This window comes from Stenella coeruleoalba, assembly GCF_951394435.1.
Source record: "Stenella coeruleoalba genome assembly, chromosome: X".
Taxonomy (NCBI): Eukaryota; Metazoa; Chordata; class Mammalia; order Artiodactyla; family Delphinidae; genus Stenella; species Stenella coeruleoalba.
The window spans coordinates 93,801,269-93,819,836 of record NC_137152.1 but is presented as its reverse complement, the minus strand read 5'-3'; the positions used below and the strand labels follow the sequence as shown (position 1 = coordinate 93,819,836).

Sequence of the window (18,568 nt, the reverse complement as noted above, 5' to 3'; positions counted from 1 at the left end):
GGCCAGCAATGTTGGGTTTCCCCAGCCTTTCTTTTCTTTAGCCACACTTGTCACTTCACAACACTTATATGGGTCTGTCCCAAGTGCTATTAAATTAACTTCCTCGGGCTTCCCTGGTGGCGCAGTGGTTAAGAATCCACCTGCCAATGCAGGGGACACGGGTTTGAGCCCTGCTCCGGGAAGTTCTCACATGCCATGGAGCAACTAAGCCCGTGTGCCACAACTATGAGCCTGCACTCTAAAGCCCGCGAGCCACAACTACTGAGCCCGCGTGCCACAACTACTGAAGCCTGCGTGCCTAGAGCCTGTGCTCCGCAACAAGAGAAGCCACGGCAATGAGAAGCCCATACACCGCAACAAAGGGTAGCCCCCGCTCGCCGCAATGAAGACCCAATGCAGCCAAAAATTAAAAAAAAATAACTTCCTCAATGATCACGCTACCCAGAAACAGCTTCCTTGTCTTTCCCTTTCTTGGTCATCTGGAATGTATATGCTTTCTAGCTTTCTGAACTCTAAGGCTAATCTTTGATCACAGTGAAATCTGTCAACACCCAGTTGTTGATTTTAAAGTCTATTCACCATAACATGATAGAATTCACTTCAACTGCAAAATATTGTGGTGAAAGTTCTAGGAATGGATACTCCCTTTAAAAATGGACATCTTCTACTTAGTAAATACCAGGACATTTCCTGAAAGACTGCTGTATCACATCAGTAGTTCAGCCAGTTTTGGCCTGCAGCCCATGCTGTAACCTTCTAAATGTCTCATCATATGACGTATGTGCAGGTGTGCGGGGCCAAGGGGGGGTATTGGCGTTTGTGTATGTGTGTGAGTATGTGTGTGAACAGCATCTCTGTTTTTACTATGGGTAATGAAAATTGCTCTGGGAACAGAAGATGGTGGCAAGGGTTATGTAATCCATTGCACATTTTTATAAGCAGGCCACAGAATGAAAACAACTTTTACATTTCCAAATTCATCATGATGAATGCTGGGGAAAGTCAACAGAAACCAACCTATGTTTTATCTGTACATGTAAAGTGCACAAGCTCTCACTCTCTCTCAAATGTTACAAACAAATCCATAAAGTTAAAAGTTCACACATGCACCTATGGACACATACACCCTTCAGGGTGGAAAGGAAGGAAAGAGGCACACCCAAAGCTGCATGAGCATTTCATAGACGTATCAGTGTAATCTGCAGTTAGGACACAAGACCTAGACACAGTATTTTTAAAGTCTCTTCCAACTTTCATTCAAACATCATCCTCTCCCCACCACACCCAGTACGGGTTATATTCTTTCCATGTGTGACACGTACAATGGAGGCCTCTCCCACTGTGCTTAATGCCACACCTCAGTAACAGTGATCTATCGTCCTTTAATGGAACAGGATTTTACCCATCTTCATGACTTATAAAGTAAACAAACAAATAACACTCACAGTGAGTGAAACATCAAAGCAAAGGGATCTAACGTAAAACAGGTACCAAATTAACACGGAGGATATTGCTACTGTAATTTTGGGCTATATTGGAAAGTTTAGGAAATTTATGCCAGGAACAGTATTAGGTACACAAACTTCCTGTTGCGTGGCTGTGTCAGTTTTAACAATCAGGTAGATCTGGTTTACGTCATGATTGGGCGGGGGTTAAATAAGCCACAAGAACATCTTAATTTCAATATTCCAAGGGCTGTCTCCCCAACAGTAAATATTTGTGAGCTCTGTTTTTGCATAACAAAGTAATCAACCTTTTAAAACAGGATGTCTTATTATATATTAAATTATATACCTTGCCCTAATGCCCTAAAACAAAAGGCTGAAATAGGGCTTCCCTGGTGGCGCAATGGTTGAGAGTCCGCCTGCCGATGCAGGGGACGCGGGTTCGTGCTCCGGTCCAGGAAGATCCCACATGCCGCGGAGCGGCTGGGCTCGTGATCCATGGCCGCTGAGCCTGCGCGTCCGGAGCCTGTGCTCCGCAACGGGAGAGGCCACAACAGTGAGAGGCCCGCGTACCGCAAAAAAAAAGGCTGAAATAAATAGAAGGATTTAAAGCATGGGTCCTCCAAAAATTATCAGTTGAACTACACATGGGATAAGGAAGTGATTTGGAAGACATCTGTGGTGACTATATACAGTTAACAACACTGAACTGCATATTTCAAAGTTGCTAAGAGAGTAAATCTTAAAAGTTCTCATCACAAGAATAAAAAAGTAACTGTGGGGTGGTGGATGTTAACTAGACTCATTGTAGTAATCATTTCACAATATATACATATATTAAATCATTTCGTTGTACACCTTAAACTAATACAATGTTATATGTCAATTATATTTCAATGAAACTGGGGGGGACATTGTGTTCTGTTCATAGCTAATAAAATCATACAAAGAAATAACTCATATGCTCTACACCTTCCTATCCTGAGAGTCTCTCATTCAAAAAAAGGATAGGGAAGGAAAAGAAACAAAAAAACCCAACTAACCGAGCAGCTCCTAAACTTTTTGGCCTCAGGACCTGAGGACCCCAAAGAGCTTTTTGATATATGGGTTAGATCAGTGTCTTTATCATATTAGAAGTTACAACTAAGAAAGTTTAAAGATATTTATTTAAAAAAAATTAAACCCACCTCATGCTAATATAAATAACATTTTAAAATGAAAACTATATTTTTAAAAAATGTAGTGGGAAGAGGCAGGGCATGCCTCGCTCCTGCGGATGTCTCTTGCTTCAACACTGTTTGAATGGAACAGACCCAGGGACGCCCCCTTTTCCAGCCTCCAATCACCCTGGAACCTCTTTTCCAGTCACACCCTTAGGAACCAACCACTATGCCGTCCTCAGCCTCCGGAACCAGCCAGCACCGTTTTTTTTGGAGCTTAGCTCCTTACTGCTGATCAACCATGAGCTCCCAGATTTGTCAGAATTATTCCACCCAGGTGGAAGCAGCCGTCAACCACAGGGGTCAACGTGCATCTGGGTCCTCCTACACCTACCTCTCTCTGGGCTTCTATTTCTACCGCGATGATGTGGCTCTGGAGGACGTGGGCCAGTTCTTTGCTGAGTCCACCATTGAGAAGGGCAAGGGCGCCCAGCATCTCTTGAAGATGCAAAACCAGCACAGTGGCTGTGCCCTCTTCCAGGAGCACAGAAGCCGTCCCAAAATGAATGGGGTAAAACTCTGGACAATAAGGAAGCTGCCACAGCCCTGGAGAAGAACCTGAGCCAGGCCCTTGTGGACCTGCACCCCTGGGCTCTGGCCGCGCAGACACCCACCCGTGACTTCCTGGAGAGCCGCTTCCTGGAGGAGCAGCTGAAACTCATCAAGCAGATGGCGACCACCTGACTAACCTCACCTCCCACTAGCGCAGGCTGCCGCCGGGGTTGGAGTGCCGGGGTGTGGGGTGCTGAGCCAGTAGCCCTTCCAAAGGCTCACCCTCAAGTACGACAGGGGCCTCTGCAGCCCAACGGTCTTTGAGGGGCCCCTCTGCATCCCTCTGGTGTCAGGGCTTCTGCCTAAGCCCCTCTCTGCAGCCCTAGGCAGCTTTTTGACCACCCTGGGGCCCTCACCTAAGCCGTGGGCCAAATGGAAACAAAGGTTTTTGCAGGAAAAAAAAATAGAAGAGTATATTGTTTACATCTTTGTTTAACTAAATACAGTGACAGCTGGATTTTCATATCTGCTTCTGCATTGTCTGTTGCAATATGTTGTTTTGATTCAAGTATATGAAGAAAACAGGGCCTCCCACAGATACGTTGTTTGGAAAAAGGAAGTATTTTAGGAGCCTTTTCGGATAATTATGGATATTCTTCTTTATAATACCACGCCAAAACTGCGTAAGTGCTAGTTTCTTAAATAGTTGTTGCAGTGTGGAATCTGATATCAGATCAATGACGTTATCATACTCTGTTAACGTTAAAATCCATTGGTCTATCTTGCACTTTATTTTTTTGTACTTTTTTTTTTTTTTGCGGTACGCGGGCCTCTCACTGTTGTGGCCTCTCCGTTGCGGAGCACAGGCTCCGGACGCGCAGGCTCAGCGGCCATGGCTCATGGGCCCAGCTGCTCTGCGGCATGTGGGATCTTCCTGGAACGGGGCACGAACCCGTGCCCCTATCTTGCACTTTAAATGGACCTTTTACCCACGCTTGATTTCAGAACATCATGCACTGATCATATGGAACAATACTGTCTGACTAGTACAGATGTGTTGTCACACTTCATTTTACAATATCTAACAAATCACTTCCATTAAAAACACCACCAACCTCATTAGAAAAGTCTAAGTATTGATGTATGGTGGCTGACGCAAGTTTTCAAGAATTTGAATTTTTGCTTGAAATCTCTAACTTTATCATTGGCAACAAATACTCCCAGCCGTTTTCCTTGCAGTGACTAGCACACTTGATTCACTTTTGATAACATATCTGCCAAATATTCAGGTCTGAATTATCAGTTAATGCGTCATTCGCTCTTTCGAGTAAAAATGGTTTTCTGTTTTCTAAAAGTGCAGCTAGTTTAGCTTGCAAATCAAAAAACTGCACAAGTGCTTTTCCTCAAGACAATCATTGTAAATCCATATGCAGCAGAAATGTTTTTATGTACTTCCCATTTCATCACACAGAATATTGAAAAGATGTATACCCAAGAGTTGAGATTTAATAAAATTAATTTTTCCTGCTTAATCAAGGACATTCATTAATGAACTGCATGTTATAGGTATGTTTCTAACAGGAAGGGTATGGTGTTGAATACAAAGACTACTCATACAGTGTGGGGCTAAGGCACTAGCAGTTTTACCCACCATTGCTTCTGTCAGTATAGTGAAAAAGCAAAGAACATCTTAGTGTTATTATACAAGTAATTTTGATCTCCAAGGGACTCTGTGGCATACTTTTCTATTGAGAACTGGTGCTTTATTTGGTAATATTTATGATGGAGTCATCTAATTTTAGAGACAAAAAACATAAGGTCCATAGGTTTTTAACAAGAAATTTCAAAACTGAGAATGCAATTACCAGAATAGGTTTTAACGCGAGTTCTGTTCTGTTGAACTGTGAAAAGAAGAATTCATTGATTAATATCAATTCTGAGGGGACCAATCTATAGCTTATTTACTCCAAAGAATATTTTGCAGAATCAGGTTCATGTCCATGAGATGGGAATTTATCACGATAGTGTAGTTTTTAGAAACTTTTAATACATTTTTTAAAAGATTAAGAAAGACAATATGTTATAAAACTACTTAAAAATATCCAGTTCATATGTAGCAAATCAGATTTTTCTTCTGATAATCAGTAACAGTTTCTTTCTCTGATACTAGAAAAGAAAGGCTTTGAAAGTTAGACTCTGTATGAAATGCAGAATTATAACTTTTAAAATATTAAAAATGAAGTGAACTATAGTATTTATGTGTAAAATAATATGCAGGTTATTTGAAAGCAAATCCCAAACAACAAAAAAGGGGAGAGAAAAGATGAAATGTAAGAACATCAAATATTGATAAACTGTTGAAACTGTGGGGGGGTTCCTTATGCTATTTTACTTTGTATGTTTGAAATTTTCCATAAAAGTAAGCTTTTAAAAATTCCATGAGCTTATAAAAAAGTATTTTGTATTTTGGAAAGCAAAAATAAAATTCCTGACTCATATTCATTCGTTACCACGAACACTGAATGAACATCCACTCTGTAAAAGGCACTGTACTTAGATGGCATCAGGAAATAGAAAGATTTATGAAATATGCCTTTTACATTCAAGGAACTCAGAGTGTCTGTGTCCATATATGTAATTGATTCCCTAAAATGGGTATAATGCCTCCACTATGACCATTCTAAGGGGTACTTATACTATTACAAAGCACAGCTTGAGCCAACTGAACTGCAAATCAGGATAATGCAATTTTAAGGGGAAAAAAAAGGAAACTGGCATGAAAAGAAAATACAAAAAGGAAACTTAAAAAATAAGAAATGAGACTCTCTTTGGTTTTCCTCTATAAAAGGAAACCAACAAGAGATGTGAGCAAATATGGGCATGACCACATCATTTTTCCACCACAACCCCATCATCTTATTTTACTTCAGGACAGGAACCATCATGTCATCTCCTTTGAGTCAGCTCTTGTACTACTCACATAGGCAAAAATAACTGAGCAATACATTCACTTCCCATGGTGAACATTAAATACATTAAGTATTCTATAATTCTTCCAATGAAAGAAGACAGCAGTTACAGATTCCATATTTTAATTTTCAGGGCTACTATGTCCATTCACACCGCCCGCCCCCCCCATATAAATTAAGACCATCCTAAAGAATAAATCCACAAGTTAAATCAATAACATTCCTCAGTTACTCAAGGGGTCTAATTTTAACACTGATAAATGAAAAATAAAAGTGAGAATCAAAAAAATCAAACATTTACTTTAACTATCATCTTCCAGCTTATTGCCATATATTCCAAACAAATTATCAATTTTTCCCTATTCAAACTTCAGGTAAAATATGCAAGAGTTCTCAAAACTCATTCAATGTAGGTCTTTAAAAGCTGAGTGATAGATTAAAGGATTTAAAATTGCTCCACTGTTTTCATCTTTAATATTTATTAAGCTCTATGAGGGCAGTGATTTGTCTTTTCACCAATCTATCTCAAGCATCTAGAACAGTGCCTGGCACACAGTAGGCACGCAATAAGTATCTGTTAAGGAGGGTGGGGGTGGGGGGATTGGATGAAAGCAATCAAAAGGTACAAACTTCCAGCTGTAAGATAAATAAGTACTAGGGATGTAATGTACAATATGAGAAATTAACACTGCTGTATGTTATATATGAAAGTTAACAGAGCAAATCCTAAGAGTCCTCATTACAAGGAAGAAAAATTTTTTCTTTCTCTTTTATTTTGTATCTATATGAGATGATATTCACTAAACTTACTGTGATAATCATTTCATGATGTATGTAAGTCAAATCATTATACTGTACACCTTAAGGCTGTACATCAATTATGTCTCAACAAAATGAAGAAAAAAATTCAGGAACAAATATTTACTTTCAAATGAAAAAAAGTATCTGTTAAATAAATTTGTGATAATAACATTGCATGCTAAAGGAATTAAACTCACTGTCATGTGCTATAGTGGTGTATTACATAATAAAGAATAAACTTTTAGCACTTTTAATGCAAATCACATAAATAAACATAAAAGACATCTACTCTTGTCCCATTGGGTAACCCTACAAAACAGGGTGATTCCTAAGAAGTAATCCAGCCAAAGAAACGGTAGGTTACATCTTTCCAGTGGCACCGAATCCATGATCATATTTGGCAGCTGAATGATTTTCTAATTCTCCACTTTTCGAAAATAAAGGCATTTCAGAGAAAAGTGGAATGGAAGGTATAAAGAACTCTGAATTTTATCAAGTTTTCCTTCAAAATTGCCACACACACAAAAAAGAAAAATCGCACTTAAGCTGTCAAGATCTCAATGCTTTAGCTTTCTTAACTTTAAAACGACTACTTTTTGACCTCACAAGGAATCACAAAACCTTCAAAAGAAACAGCCGCTTCAGCATTTCCTGCCTGTCTGCCCTAGTCCAAGATTAACCTTGTCAGTTTTTAGGAAGACTTATAAAACTCCTTTAAATGACTAATTCAGATGAAGTGGTAACATGAAACCACAGTTTATAAGACGCTGGTTTCTACTTGTTACCAGATGTTGCCATCACTTCAAAGTGTTAAATGCATTCATGAAGAGGTTCAGATATATTTGCATGTGGAATATTTTCTGACTTCTGCTATTATTGTGAAGACAGAGGAAAACTGTTGCCTTGTTGTCTAATAAAACATCTTTAAGGTTGCCAATATTCACATCAAGAATCACCAAGTACTCTGTCGGTCTAATTCCTCCGTGTAATTCTTGCAAGCACATATATATATAAACACTTTAAAAACACACCACAGGGACTTCCCTGGTGGCGCAGTGGTTAAGAATCTGCCTGCCAATGCAGGGGACACGGGTTCGAGCCCTCGTCCGGGAAAATCCTACCTGCCACAGAGCAACTAAGCCCGTGCGCCACAACTACTGAGCCCTCGCTCCAGAGCCCGCGAGCCACAACTACTGAGCCCGCCAGCCACAACTACTGAAGCCCACGCGCCTACAGCCCATGCTCCCCAACAAGAGAAGCCACCACAATGAGAAGCCCGTGCACCACGACAAAGAGTAGCCCCCGCTCGCCGCAACTAGAGAAAGCCCATGTGCAGCAACGAAGACCCAACGCAGCCAAAAATAAATAAATAAATTAAACAAAACAAAAACACACCACAAATTAATTCCATTTCTTTGGGAGCTTGTCATGAAACAGCCCGCTTAAAGATCTAGCTGAAAAATCCAAATGTGTGTGTGTTTGTGTGTATGTGTATACTTTTGGAGTTGCTTTTTTAGACAAAACAGTAAACAGTCACTAGCTTCACATAGTTCAGGGTTCCTTTGCCAGGATAACTCAACAATTGCACTAGGTTTTCTGCTTCTACACATTCTTCTCTTGTTATGTTAATTTCTTTGGTTATGTTGCCATTGGGGTTTTATTAGGTTAATTAAAAATGTTTTTTAATCTCCAGAGAGAGTTTAAGGCAACAACAATGGTTGCTATTTTCTACACATAATGGTCATTGTTAAGTTTTGGCCCAACACAGCATCCTGAATACAATGTAGATTTATCCTTAAGATTGGCTGCAAAAATACTGTGGTCTCACACAGTGTTATGTGCCCTTTCTATTCAAATGTCTGGGAGATACCCCATAACTCTTATTTTATTTTTGCTGATACCCCGACTGCATTTCTTTGAGGATGGAGTTGAATCCATAAACATAACACTAATGCTGGCTCAGATTTCTAGACACTGAATTATAACTGACCAGTTTTGCTTGCTCAGTATTTTATTTGGCAATCTGTTAACCTGGTACAGCTAAAAAGTCTCATAATTAATTCTGCCACAAATCAAACAACTTTTGTGGCCTTTGCTTGCTAAAAATCATATTGTTAGCAAAAAGTCATCCATGCAAGAGCAACTTCTTCCTTCTCCCAGTTTATCCCTCTCCCTGGTACTCTTACCTCAGAAATTGGCTAAGCCATTAGCAGGGTTCTTTTGATGGGGTAGACTATGGTAGGCTCGCTGGCTCTGAGAATTCGCTGCTTTAGAGAATGAGCTTTTAAAGGTCTCTCATTAGACCAAATACAAAAATGCAGATAAGCAATATGTGAAGAAAGAAGTTGGAATATCTGTTTGATGAGTACCATTATACTGCATTCTTCCTTAAATTACACTTTTTTTCCATCACAGGATAGGTTTTGCTGTAGCTGTGACTATTAACCTAAACAAAGTTAGGAGTAGATGGGGAAGAAACAAATCACTGATATTAGTGGTAGTAAATTTTTTTTCAGTATTAATTCTGTATTTAAATAGATTCAATGATCATCATACATCCTTTTACCAAGACTCCTCTATTCTTAAAATCTTAATTTTGCCCTATTTTTTAATTGGCTGAATTTCACTTTCGAGTATTTCTCTTTTCTACGAGTTCTTTTATATTCATGGGAACTGCCTAGTACCTTTATTTTTGAATGACATCTTGGCTTACTATTCTTGGATCGCATTTTTGTCCTTTCAGAACTCTGTACACAATGCTTAGTGGTAGTAAATTTCACTGTAATAATTATACTAAAACTATATGAGCCACATGCTATAACTTAGGTAAGTTTTCCTTATTGAGAAGTAATTCTGTTAATTGTGTTTAAGGTAGTATATCTGGACTGTGATTTTCAAATTCCTGCTTTCTGAGTATAACCACTTAATGCCATATTCATAATGTTATAGGCTGCCAGTGACATATTTATTAAAACAATAAAAGCCAATTTAAAACAGGATGGGAAAGAGAGCCAAGTTTTTTTGGTGCTTCCACCCTGAATCATGAAGCAGAAAGAAGGGTGGAAAAGCTTTATCTTGAGAAAGCAAGACAGAAATGAAAGCATGATCTCATTCACTTTTCCCGCACCCAAACAAGGTGACATTTTCTGTTCCTTTCTTCTTCAGCCCTAATCAGTTTAACAGTCCTCTTTTTTTAATCCCTAATAGTAAGTTTCCAAGTGCCCTTTTTTTTTTTGCGGTACGCGGGCCTCTCACTGTTGTGGCCTCTCCCCTTGTGGAGCACAGGCTCCGGACGCGCAGGCTCAGTGACCATGGCTCACGGGCCCAGCCGCTCCGTGGTATGTGGGATCTTCCTGGACCGGGGCACGAACCCGTGTCCCCTGCATTTGCAGGCGGACTCTCAACCACTGCGCCACCAGGGAAGCCCTCTTTTTGTAATTTTTAAGATTTTATTTTTCAGAATCAAAGATCAAAGCATGAGTATGCACAAAAGTTTTCATTTAAAATGTTTTGATTTACTATTCATGACTAACAAACACATCCTAAACTCCAATACCCTAAATCCCGATGATTTAGTGGCATATTCTGTTTTGCTATGTGGTTAATGCATTTGTTTGAAACAAAAGAAGAGGTAAACCATACTTAAGGCAGTAGGTTTAGGAGTCTTGCAAAGAGAAATCTAAGGTGGGGGCAGGAGTCTTTAAAAATTCTGGAAAGAACTCTTCAAATAATTTTAAAATTCAAAAACATATCAGTGATTTAGAACTTGAAAGTTATATACCTAAATCAAGAATGTGTCATTCCTTTGAAAAAGTTTCAATATTGGCAATTAAAAAAAAGATATCCAAGTTATATCTGAAGAGAAATGACCAATTAATATTTGTTCAGTGATTTAAAAATCATAAAAGTAGGCACCACTTTAGAAAATAAGACCTAGCATGAGACTATAGAAGAAATTAAATTGTCTTCCTTAATGGAATTGCCATTTTTAACTTAATTAACATTACATATGCAATCTCAAAATTCTAATTTATTAATGTAACTCCTATTGACAGCACAGTTTTTTGTGGTCATAGACCAGCTTATTCTAAAAATTTATGTGGAAAAGAAACAGGTCTTAGAACAGGTAAACTTTATTGAAAAATAGACTGGGTGGACTCACTCTGCCTGGTGTTAAGTCATTCCTTGTAGCTACAGCAATCAAGATAGTGTGGTTACAGAGCAACACATGCAGAACAATGGAACAGGCCAGAGAACTCTGAAATAGACCTACACGAATAAGCTCAACTGATTTTTGACAAGGGTGCAAAAGCTCATCAGTGGAGGAATGGTGCTACAGCAACTGGACAACCATAGGGGAAAAAAATAAGAACTCTGACCTAGACCTCATTTTGTGTAATATTGTGTAAAGATTTACACCAAAATTAACTCAAAATGGGCCACAGACTTAAATGTGAAACATAACACCATAAAACTTTAGAAAAAATTTTTTGAAAAATTCATCAGGAACCATGTTTGGTGAAGAGGGCTTGGACATAACATCAAAAAGACAATCCATAAAAGGAAACATTGATCAACTTGGCCTTGTCAAAATAATACTTTTGTTCTGTGAAAGACCTTGCTTGGAGGATGGAAAGACAAGCTACAGACTAGGAGAAAATAGCTGTATACCACATATCTGACAAAGGATTGTTATCTAGAATATATAAAGACCTCTCAAAACTCAACATTAAAAAACAATCCAATTGGAAAATAGGCAAAAGACACGAACAGATATTTCACCAAAGAGGATATACAGATGGGAAACAAACACATAAAAAGATGCTCAGCATCATTAACCACTGGGAAATGCAAAATGAAACAAAAATGGGATATCACTACACACCTATCAGAATAGCTAAAATAAAAATGTGACAATACTAAGTGCTAGCAAGGATGTAGAAAAACTGGGTCACTCATACATTGCTGGTAGGAGATTAAATGGTACAAGTCACTACAGAAAAACATTTTGATAGTTTCTTATAAAATTAAACATGCAGCTCTCATATGACCCAGAGATTGCATTCTTTGGGAATTAATCCCAGAGAAATGAAAATTTACAATCACAGAAAAGCCTGTACACAAATATTTGTAGCAGCCAATACTAGAAATGGCCCAGATGTCCTTCAATGTGTGAATGGTTAAAAACACTATGGTACATTTACACCATGGAATACTACTCAGCAACAAAAAGGAGGAAGGTATTGATATACACAACTTGGATGAATCTCTAGAGAATTATGCTGAATGAAAAAAGCCAAAAGATTGCATACTCTGATTTCATTTACATAATATTTTTGAAATGACAAAATTATAGAAATGGGAAACAGATTAGTGGTTTTCAGGGGTAGAGATGGGGCAGGTGCAGGGGAGGGTGGAAGGAAGTGCATGCTGTTACAAAAGGGTAACAAAAGGGATTCTAGTGGTGACGGAACTGTTCGGCATCTTGACTGTATTAATGTCAACATCTTGGCTTGGGTATATTGTACTATGGTCTTGAAGAGGTTACTACTGGGGGAAACTGAGTAAAGGGCACACAGGATCTCTTTGTTATTTCTTACAAGTACATGTCTACAATTTCTGCAAAGTAAAAAGTTCAATTAAAAAATCCAACTCAGAATTAAACACAGAATATAGTATATATTATATATATATATATATACTATATACACAGTATATAGTATATAGTGGATAGGAAAAGGGAAGAAAACTTATATGCAATAATTTCATATCCTATTTTAAACATTATTGCCACGAATTTTTCCAAAATACTATAGACATAACTACTGACACTATAGTCTTAGCATATATGGTCAATTCATGACTCCACTAGAGTATTTGATCTGGGTAAACGATATTTTTTCTGTTCAATACCAAAATAACAAGCTGATATAAAGGAGAATTTCAGGGCAAGAACCCACCAATGCATGACAATTTTGGTATCTGTTATTAGAAATATTTACTTAAGTGACACTTCTCCCCAGATAGTCACTCCTTGATCTCCTTCATGTCTTGCATCAAATATCTTCCTTTCAGTGAGGCCTCCTGTGACCACATGATTTGAAATGGCAATGCACTCTTCCCACTCCCTATACCCTCAACTTTAATTTTCTCCATAATACATTACCATCGAATATACTATATCGTTGTTCATTTTGTATCTTCCCCTAGTAGGATGTAAGCTTCATAAGGATGGTAATTTTCATTTTTTTCAGTCACAGGTATAATCCCCAGTGCCTAGAAAATAACTTGACCTATAGAGGCACTCAGTAAATATCTGAATAAGTGAATGAATCAATGAATAAAATGGAATTTTTTTTCTTGGTGAGGAGTGTACAAAAGGGGAAATGCTCTCTGAGAGAGAAAATCCAGTTTGGAAGAAACCAAGAGTGATAAATCCAGGAATTCTCTGGAGGTCCAGTGGTTAGGACTCTGCACTTCCATTGCAGGGGGCACGGGTTCAATCCCTGGTCGGGGAACTAAGATCCTGCAAGCCACGCGGTATGGCAAAAAAAAAAAAAAAAAGAGTGATAAATCCTACAATGTATATCCAATATATTGGCATTAGAGTTTTCAAAATCCTTTGGATGGGGGCTTCCCTGGTGGTGCAGTGGTTGGGTGTCCGCCTGCCATGCAGGGGACGCGGGTTCGTGCCCTTGTCCGGGAAGATCCCACATGCCGCAGAGCAACTAAGCCCATGAGCCACAACTACTGAGCCTGCACTCTAGAGCCCGCAAGTCGCAACTACTGAGCCTGTGTGCTGCAACTACTGAAGCCCGCATGCCCAGAGCCTGTGGTCCACAACAAGAGAAGCCACCGCAATGAGAAGCCTGTGCACCGTAATAATGAGTAGCCCCTGCTCGCCGCAACTAGAGAAAGCCCACGCACAGCAACGGAGACCCAACACAGCCAAAAATAAATAATAATAATAATAAGTGAAATTTTAAAAAATAAATTAATTAAAAAAGAAAGAATCAGGAAAAAATTAGCTACACTTAGATGTAGAAATCAATATTGTTCAGAGTCAAAGCAAGTATCTACATTAACAGCAGACCAGTGATAAATGAAATGTTATCTTGTCAGTACCATTTCTAACTCATTAGCTGACCCATGGTTAGACATTTAATATTAACATATCCCATTATTCATAACAGCCAAAATGTGGAAACAACCCAAATGTCTATCAATGGATGAATGGATAAACAAAATGTGGCATATCCATACAATGGACTATTATTCAGCCATAAAAAGGAATGAAGTACTGATACATGCTATAATGTGAATGAACCTTGAAAACAATATGCTTAAGTGAAAGAAGTCAGTTACAGAAGACCGTATGTTCCATTTATACATAAAAGTCCAGAACTGGGAAATCTATAGAGACAGAAAGTAGATTAGTGATTGCTTAGGGATGGGGAGGTGGTGGGCTGGGGAGAGGCATAGCTTAAAACTCTGGAGTTTTAAGCCTCCTTCATCCTTCCAAGGCGATGAAAATATTCAAAACTTGCTGATGGTTGTGCGTATCTGTGAATATACTAAAATCCGCTGAACTGTACAATTTACATGGTTGGTACACAATGTGAATTCTCTCTCAATAACACTGCTTTAAAAAGTGAAAAAATATTAATATGTCCCAATATCCTCGTTGATTCTAAAGTTAAGCAGTTCTCACAATGAAAGTGCCATCCGTGTGTAACATTCACTCCTGACCATTCACTTAAGACAAGTAAAGGAGGAAGAAAACCAAGCAAGCCATTTGCTTAGTTTTCTGACAGGTTCACATCAATATGTATTTTATTCAATATGATTCATAAGTTACCCATTTGCTGATTAGGTTTTCACAATTTAATCTTTATCAGCAAGGGCCATCCATGGCCCTCTTTCAAATGTATTGTATTTATGGAGACCTGCTGTGTGCCAGGTGTACTGTGAAAGAACCAGGAGAATGGGTTTATTTTCTTTTCTCCCTAGAAGAACAGTGTTTTCCATGGTACATGGCAGGAATTTAGTACCGTCTTTGAAGAAAACCATGTACAGCAGACAGTACATCCAGATATACTGCATTCATTTGATCCCCTCCCACCAAATGAAATGATGACCAGATTTGGAATCCTGGGTTTTCCAGCTCATTTTAAAGTCTGGGACAATCAAGAAGTTCAAGGCAGAAAATTAAGGTGTCAGCTATACCTGTAGTTACTCGCTATTATCCTTGAGTCAGATAAAACTTAACAGAATGCTGTACTACAGAAAGTATGAGAGCTGCATGTGCAAGTAATGGCGAATCAATGTTTTTTAGGGCTTCTACATGCATGGATATTTCCACAGCTGCAGAACCAACTACTGCAGAAGTACACGCTGTGCACAACATCTACAATTTAGTAAAGCTGGAAAGAATTTTATTTTTGTAAAAACTAAATGGGGTGTGGCTCATTTTCTTGCCAAAGGGCTATTTTATTCCAAGACACTGGTGTCTGCTGACCTTCATTTATAGGCTGAGCAATGTTCTATTTAAGTAAAATTAACTCATGGTCGGCACTTTTTTTAGGATGCAATAATTATTGCAAAGAAATAACAATGTTTAAATTTGATTTGTTCTTAGTTTAGATTTGATTATATTGGGTTATACATGAATGTCTTTGTTCACACAAGGTTTAAATTTAGAAATTATTTTATGTTGAGAAAAAAGGCCATATTTAAGTTCCTTTTCTACATGTAAGAATATTTTTAGGTTTCATGAAATCCAATATTACGTTTTTTTCTTCCAGACTGCAGGAGTATCTTACCATCTTTGTAGCCCTAGCACCTAACAGTCTTCACTAAACTTATTTTAGTTAAATGATGAAGCCATTCCACAGATAGACTAATTAAGGCATTGTCCATGTTACTATCTTTGGCTATTACTCCATCTACAGTTTGTACTATCTCAATATATACTTGAGAACTCTGGGCACATTTTAAAGTTTTCCTGAGGGTTACATCTCTTTATAAATGCCTTATAGGCCGCCTTTTATATAATCTTTACACATTTCAAGGTACTTGACACAGCAATCAATCCTCCCTTCATCTTTACACAAACCTTCTCTGGTTAGGGAAGTTTGCCACCTTCTGCTTGCACCTATCAATATATTCTAGTTTGCTTTTATTTTTCGCGGGGCTGGGGGCCCAACTAATGCTGGAAAACTTTGATTTAGGATAAGATACCAAATGTATGGGTTGGCTTATACCTTTAAACATGTAAATCTATCAGTATTACTTTTTGGTTATCTATACTGCATGGTAATTTGGCTATATTTGTTTTTTAATTATCATAAGACAAAATATAAAATTTTAATTATTCATAACCACTTGCAAAACTGATTCAACTGCAGCTTTAAACTGGAGACCCACAAACTGCTCAAAATATTTGTTGAATGTGTCAATGTCCTTCATCATTTCCTGATTTTTGCTTTTGAAAACTTCCACTAGAGGAAATAATGGGCATCGCAAATTTTAAATTAATGTTTTGGATTCACCCATGTCTAAAGGCTACATGTCATCTTGGAAAGATACTGATTTAATTTATAACTCTGCCTTCCCCAGCATTTTAAGTTTTCACTAACTTATTTTCTCTTTTCTCCTATTTTTTCAAAGGTAAACTTCTAAACATTCATGTTTATACTATTTCTACTATTGTAGAAACACTGAAGAACTTGAAGCTTTTTTTCCCTCCCCCCCAAAACAGGCATCAACATTACCTATTACCTTTCACCCTGCTCTAAGCTAAATTTGTTAGTGGCAGTGACTTTATAATGGTGTCCGTAATGTATTAAAAGAGTCACGTTTCCAATTTTCCTTTGAGGGTGAATTTAGACTGTTGGATGGCATATCCTCATAAAAGGATAAATTAATGGTAAAGGGGTTTCTTAGATAAGCCAAAAGGCTTCTTCAACCTGGAACATTGTTAAAATCCTCCACATTTGTAATGAAAAGCATTGGAAAGTCATATTTTCACAATACCATTAAATAAAACAGAAAAAATAAACTATCTTATTTATCTTCAATGGTGATGCTTAAGGAAAAAAACGTTTAAATTAGAGGAAAATGAAGAGGTAGCTACAGAGACCTGATAAAGATCACCTAAGGCAACATTAATTGACCTGTAAATGGGAACACTGATTGAGCACCTAATATACACCAGTTTCTTTATAAATGTTCTCCTTTAATTTTAAAGACAAGACTGAAAACAAGTGATATTATCCCCATTTTATAGATAGTGAAATTGAGGTTTAGAGGAATTAAGGAACTTCCCCAATGTCACAGAGATATAAAATAGCAAAACCACGGGAACCCATATTTTATGCTAAAATCCATTCTGACTATGAAATATAGCATGTACATGATCCCTCTGAGAACAAAAAAAGGAGGTGGTAAGAATGAGTTGTCCAGTCAGACAAAACTTTCCACATCACTTCCGGGTCATCATGGGATGCCCGGACCAACATGGTCCTTAGTGCCACCAGTGAACTGGGGTAAGGAGACAGACATCCAGGAAGGGTCTGTGAAGCAGCATGGGATAAGTTTAGGGAGAGATATGCAGTGTACAATGAGCCATTTAAATACACAAAATATTTGTTAAGTCAAGTGTTGTAATTTGGGGATTCACCATATACTGAAACTAGGCACAAATTAACTGGTGGCGCCAGTTTTACCACTATTGGATCTCCGTTTAGTTATTTAAGCAACCCGAATGAAACATAAAACTTTGAGTTTATTGAGCATTGTCAACGTATAGGTACACATCATTTTATTGCACTTTCCAGATATTGCACTTTCTACAAATTGAAGGTTCGTGCTAACGCTGCATCAAGTGAGTCTATTGGCACCATTCTCCAATAGCATTTTCTCACTTTGTGTCTGTGTCACATTCTGGTAATTCTCACCACATTTGAAACTTTTTCATTATCATTATATTTGTTATAACGATTGGTGATCAGTGATCTTCGACGTTACTAGGACACACTGAAGCCTCAGATGAAAATTGGCATTTTTTAAACAATAAAGTATTTAAAATTATGTACATTTTTTTAGTTGTAATGCTATCACACACTTAATAGACTACAGTATAGTGTAAACATAACTTTTATATGCACTGGGAAGCCAAAAAAATTGATGTGACTCTATTGCGATAGTCTGGAACCAACTGAAGTATCTCTGAGGAGTGGCTGTACTTCAAGAGGCTGACAGCCTGAGATAAAGAAGCCTATCAACAAACACAGCCATTTCTATGTCTGTGAGTCTACTTCTGTTTTGTAAATAAATTCATTCGTATCATTTTTTTAGACTGCACATATAAGTGATATATGATATTTGTCTTTGTCTGACTTACTTCACTCAGTATGATAACCTCTAGGTCCATCCATATTGCTGCAAATGGCATTATTTCATTCCTTTTTATGGCTGAGTAATATTCCCTTGTGTATATGTACCACATCTTCTTTATCCATTCATCTGTCGATGGACATTTAGGTAGCTTCCATGCCTTGGCTATTGTATATAGAGCTGCTATGAACATTGGGGTACATGTATCTTTTCAAATTAGGGTTTTCGTCTTTTCTGGCTATAT

General features: G+C 38.0%; 2 protein-coding genes across 3 annotated transcripts in view; one reads left to right on the top strand and one right to left on the bottom strand.

Moving 5' to 3' along the window:
- Positions 1–18,568, bottom strand: part of PLS3 (plastin 3) — an 87,635-nt gene that overhangs the window by 59,762 nt on the left and 9,305 nt on the right. Inside the window, exon 1 of one of the 2 annotated variants that reach the window (XM_079911379.1) lies at positions 3,000–3,233. The exons of the other annotated variant lie outside the window; for it this stretch is intronic. The gene's annotated coding sequence lies outside the window, so the exon portion shown is untranslated. Of the gene's footprint in view, positions 1–2,999; positions 3,234–18,568 lie in introns of those variants that run through there. 2 annotated transcript variants of the gene reach the window in all.
- On the top strand, positions 2,907–3,349 carry LOC307180638 (ferritin light chain-like; the record flags this gene model as incomplete). The annotated part of the gene is made up of 2 exons (XM_079911004.1): positions 2,907–3,084; positions 3,147–3,349. 2 exons carry the CDS (start codon positions 2,907–2,909, stop codon positions 3,347–3,349), a joined length of 381 nt encoding a protein of 126 aa, XP_079767130.1.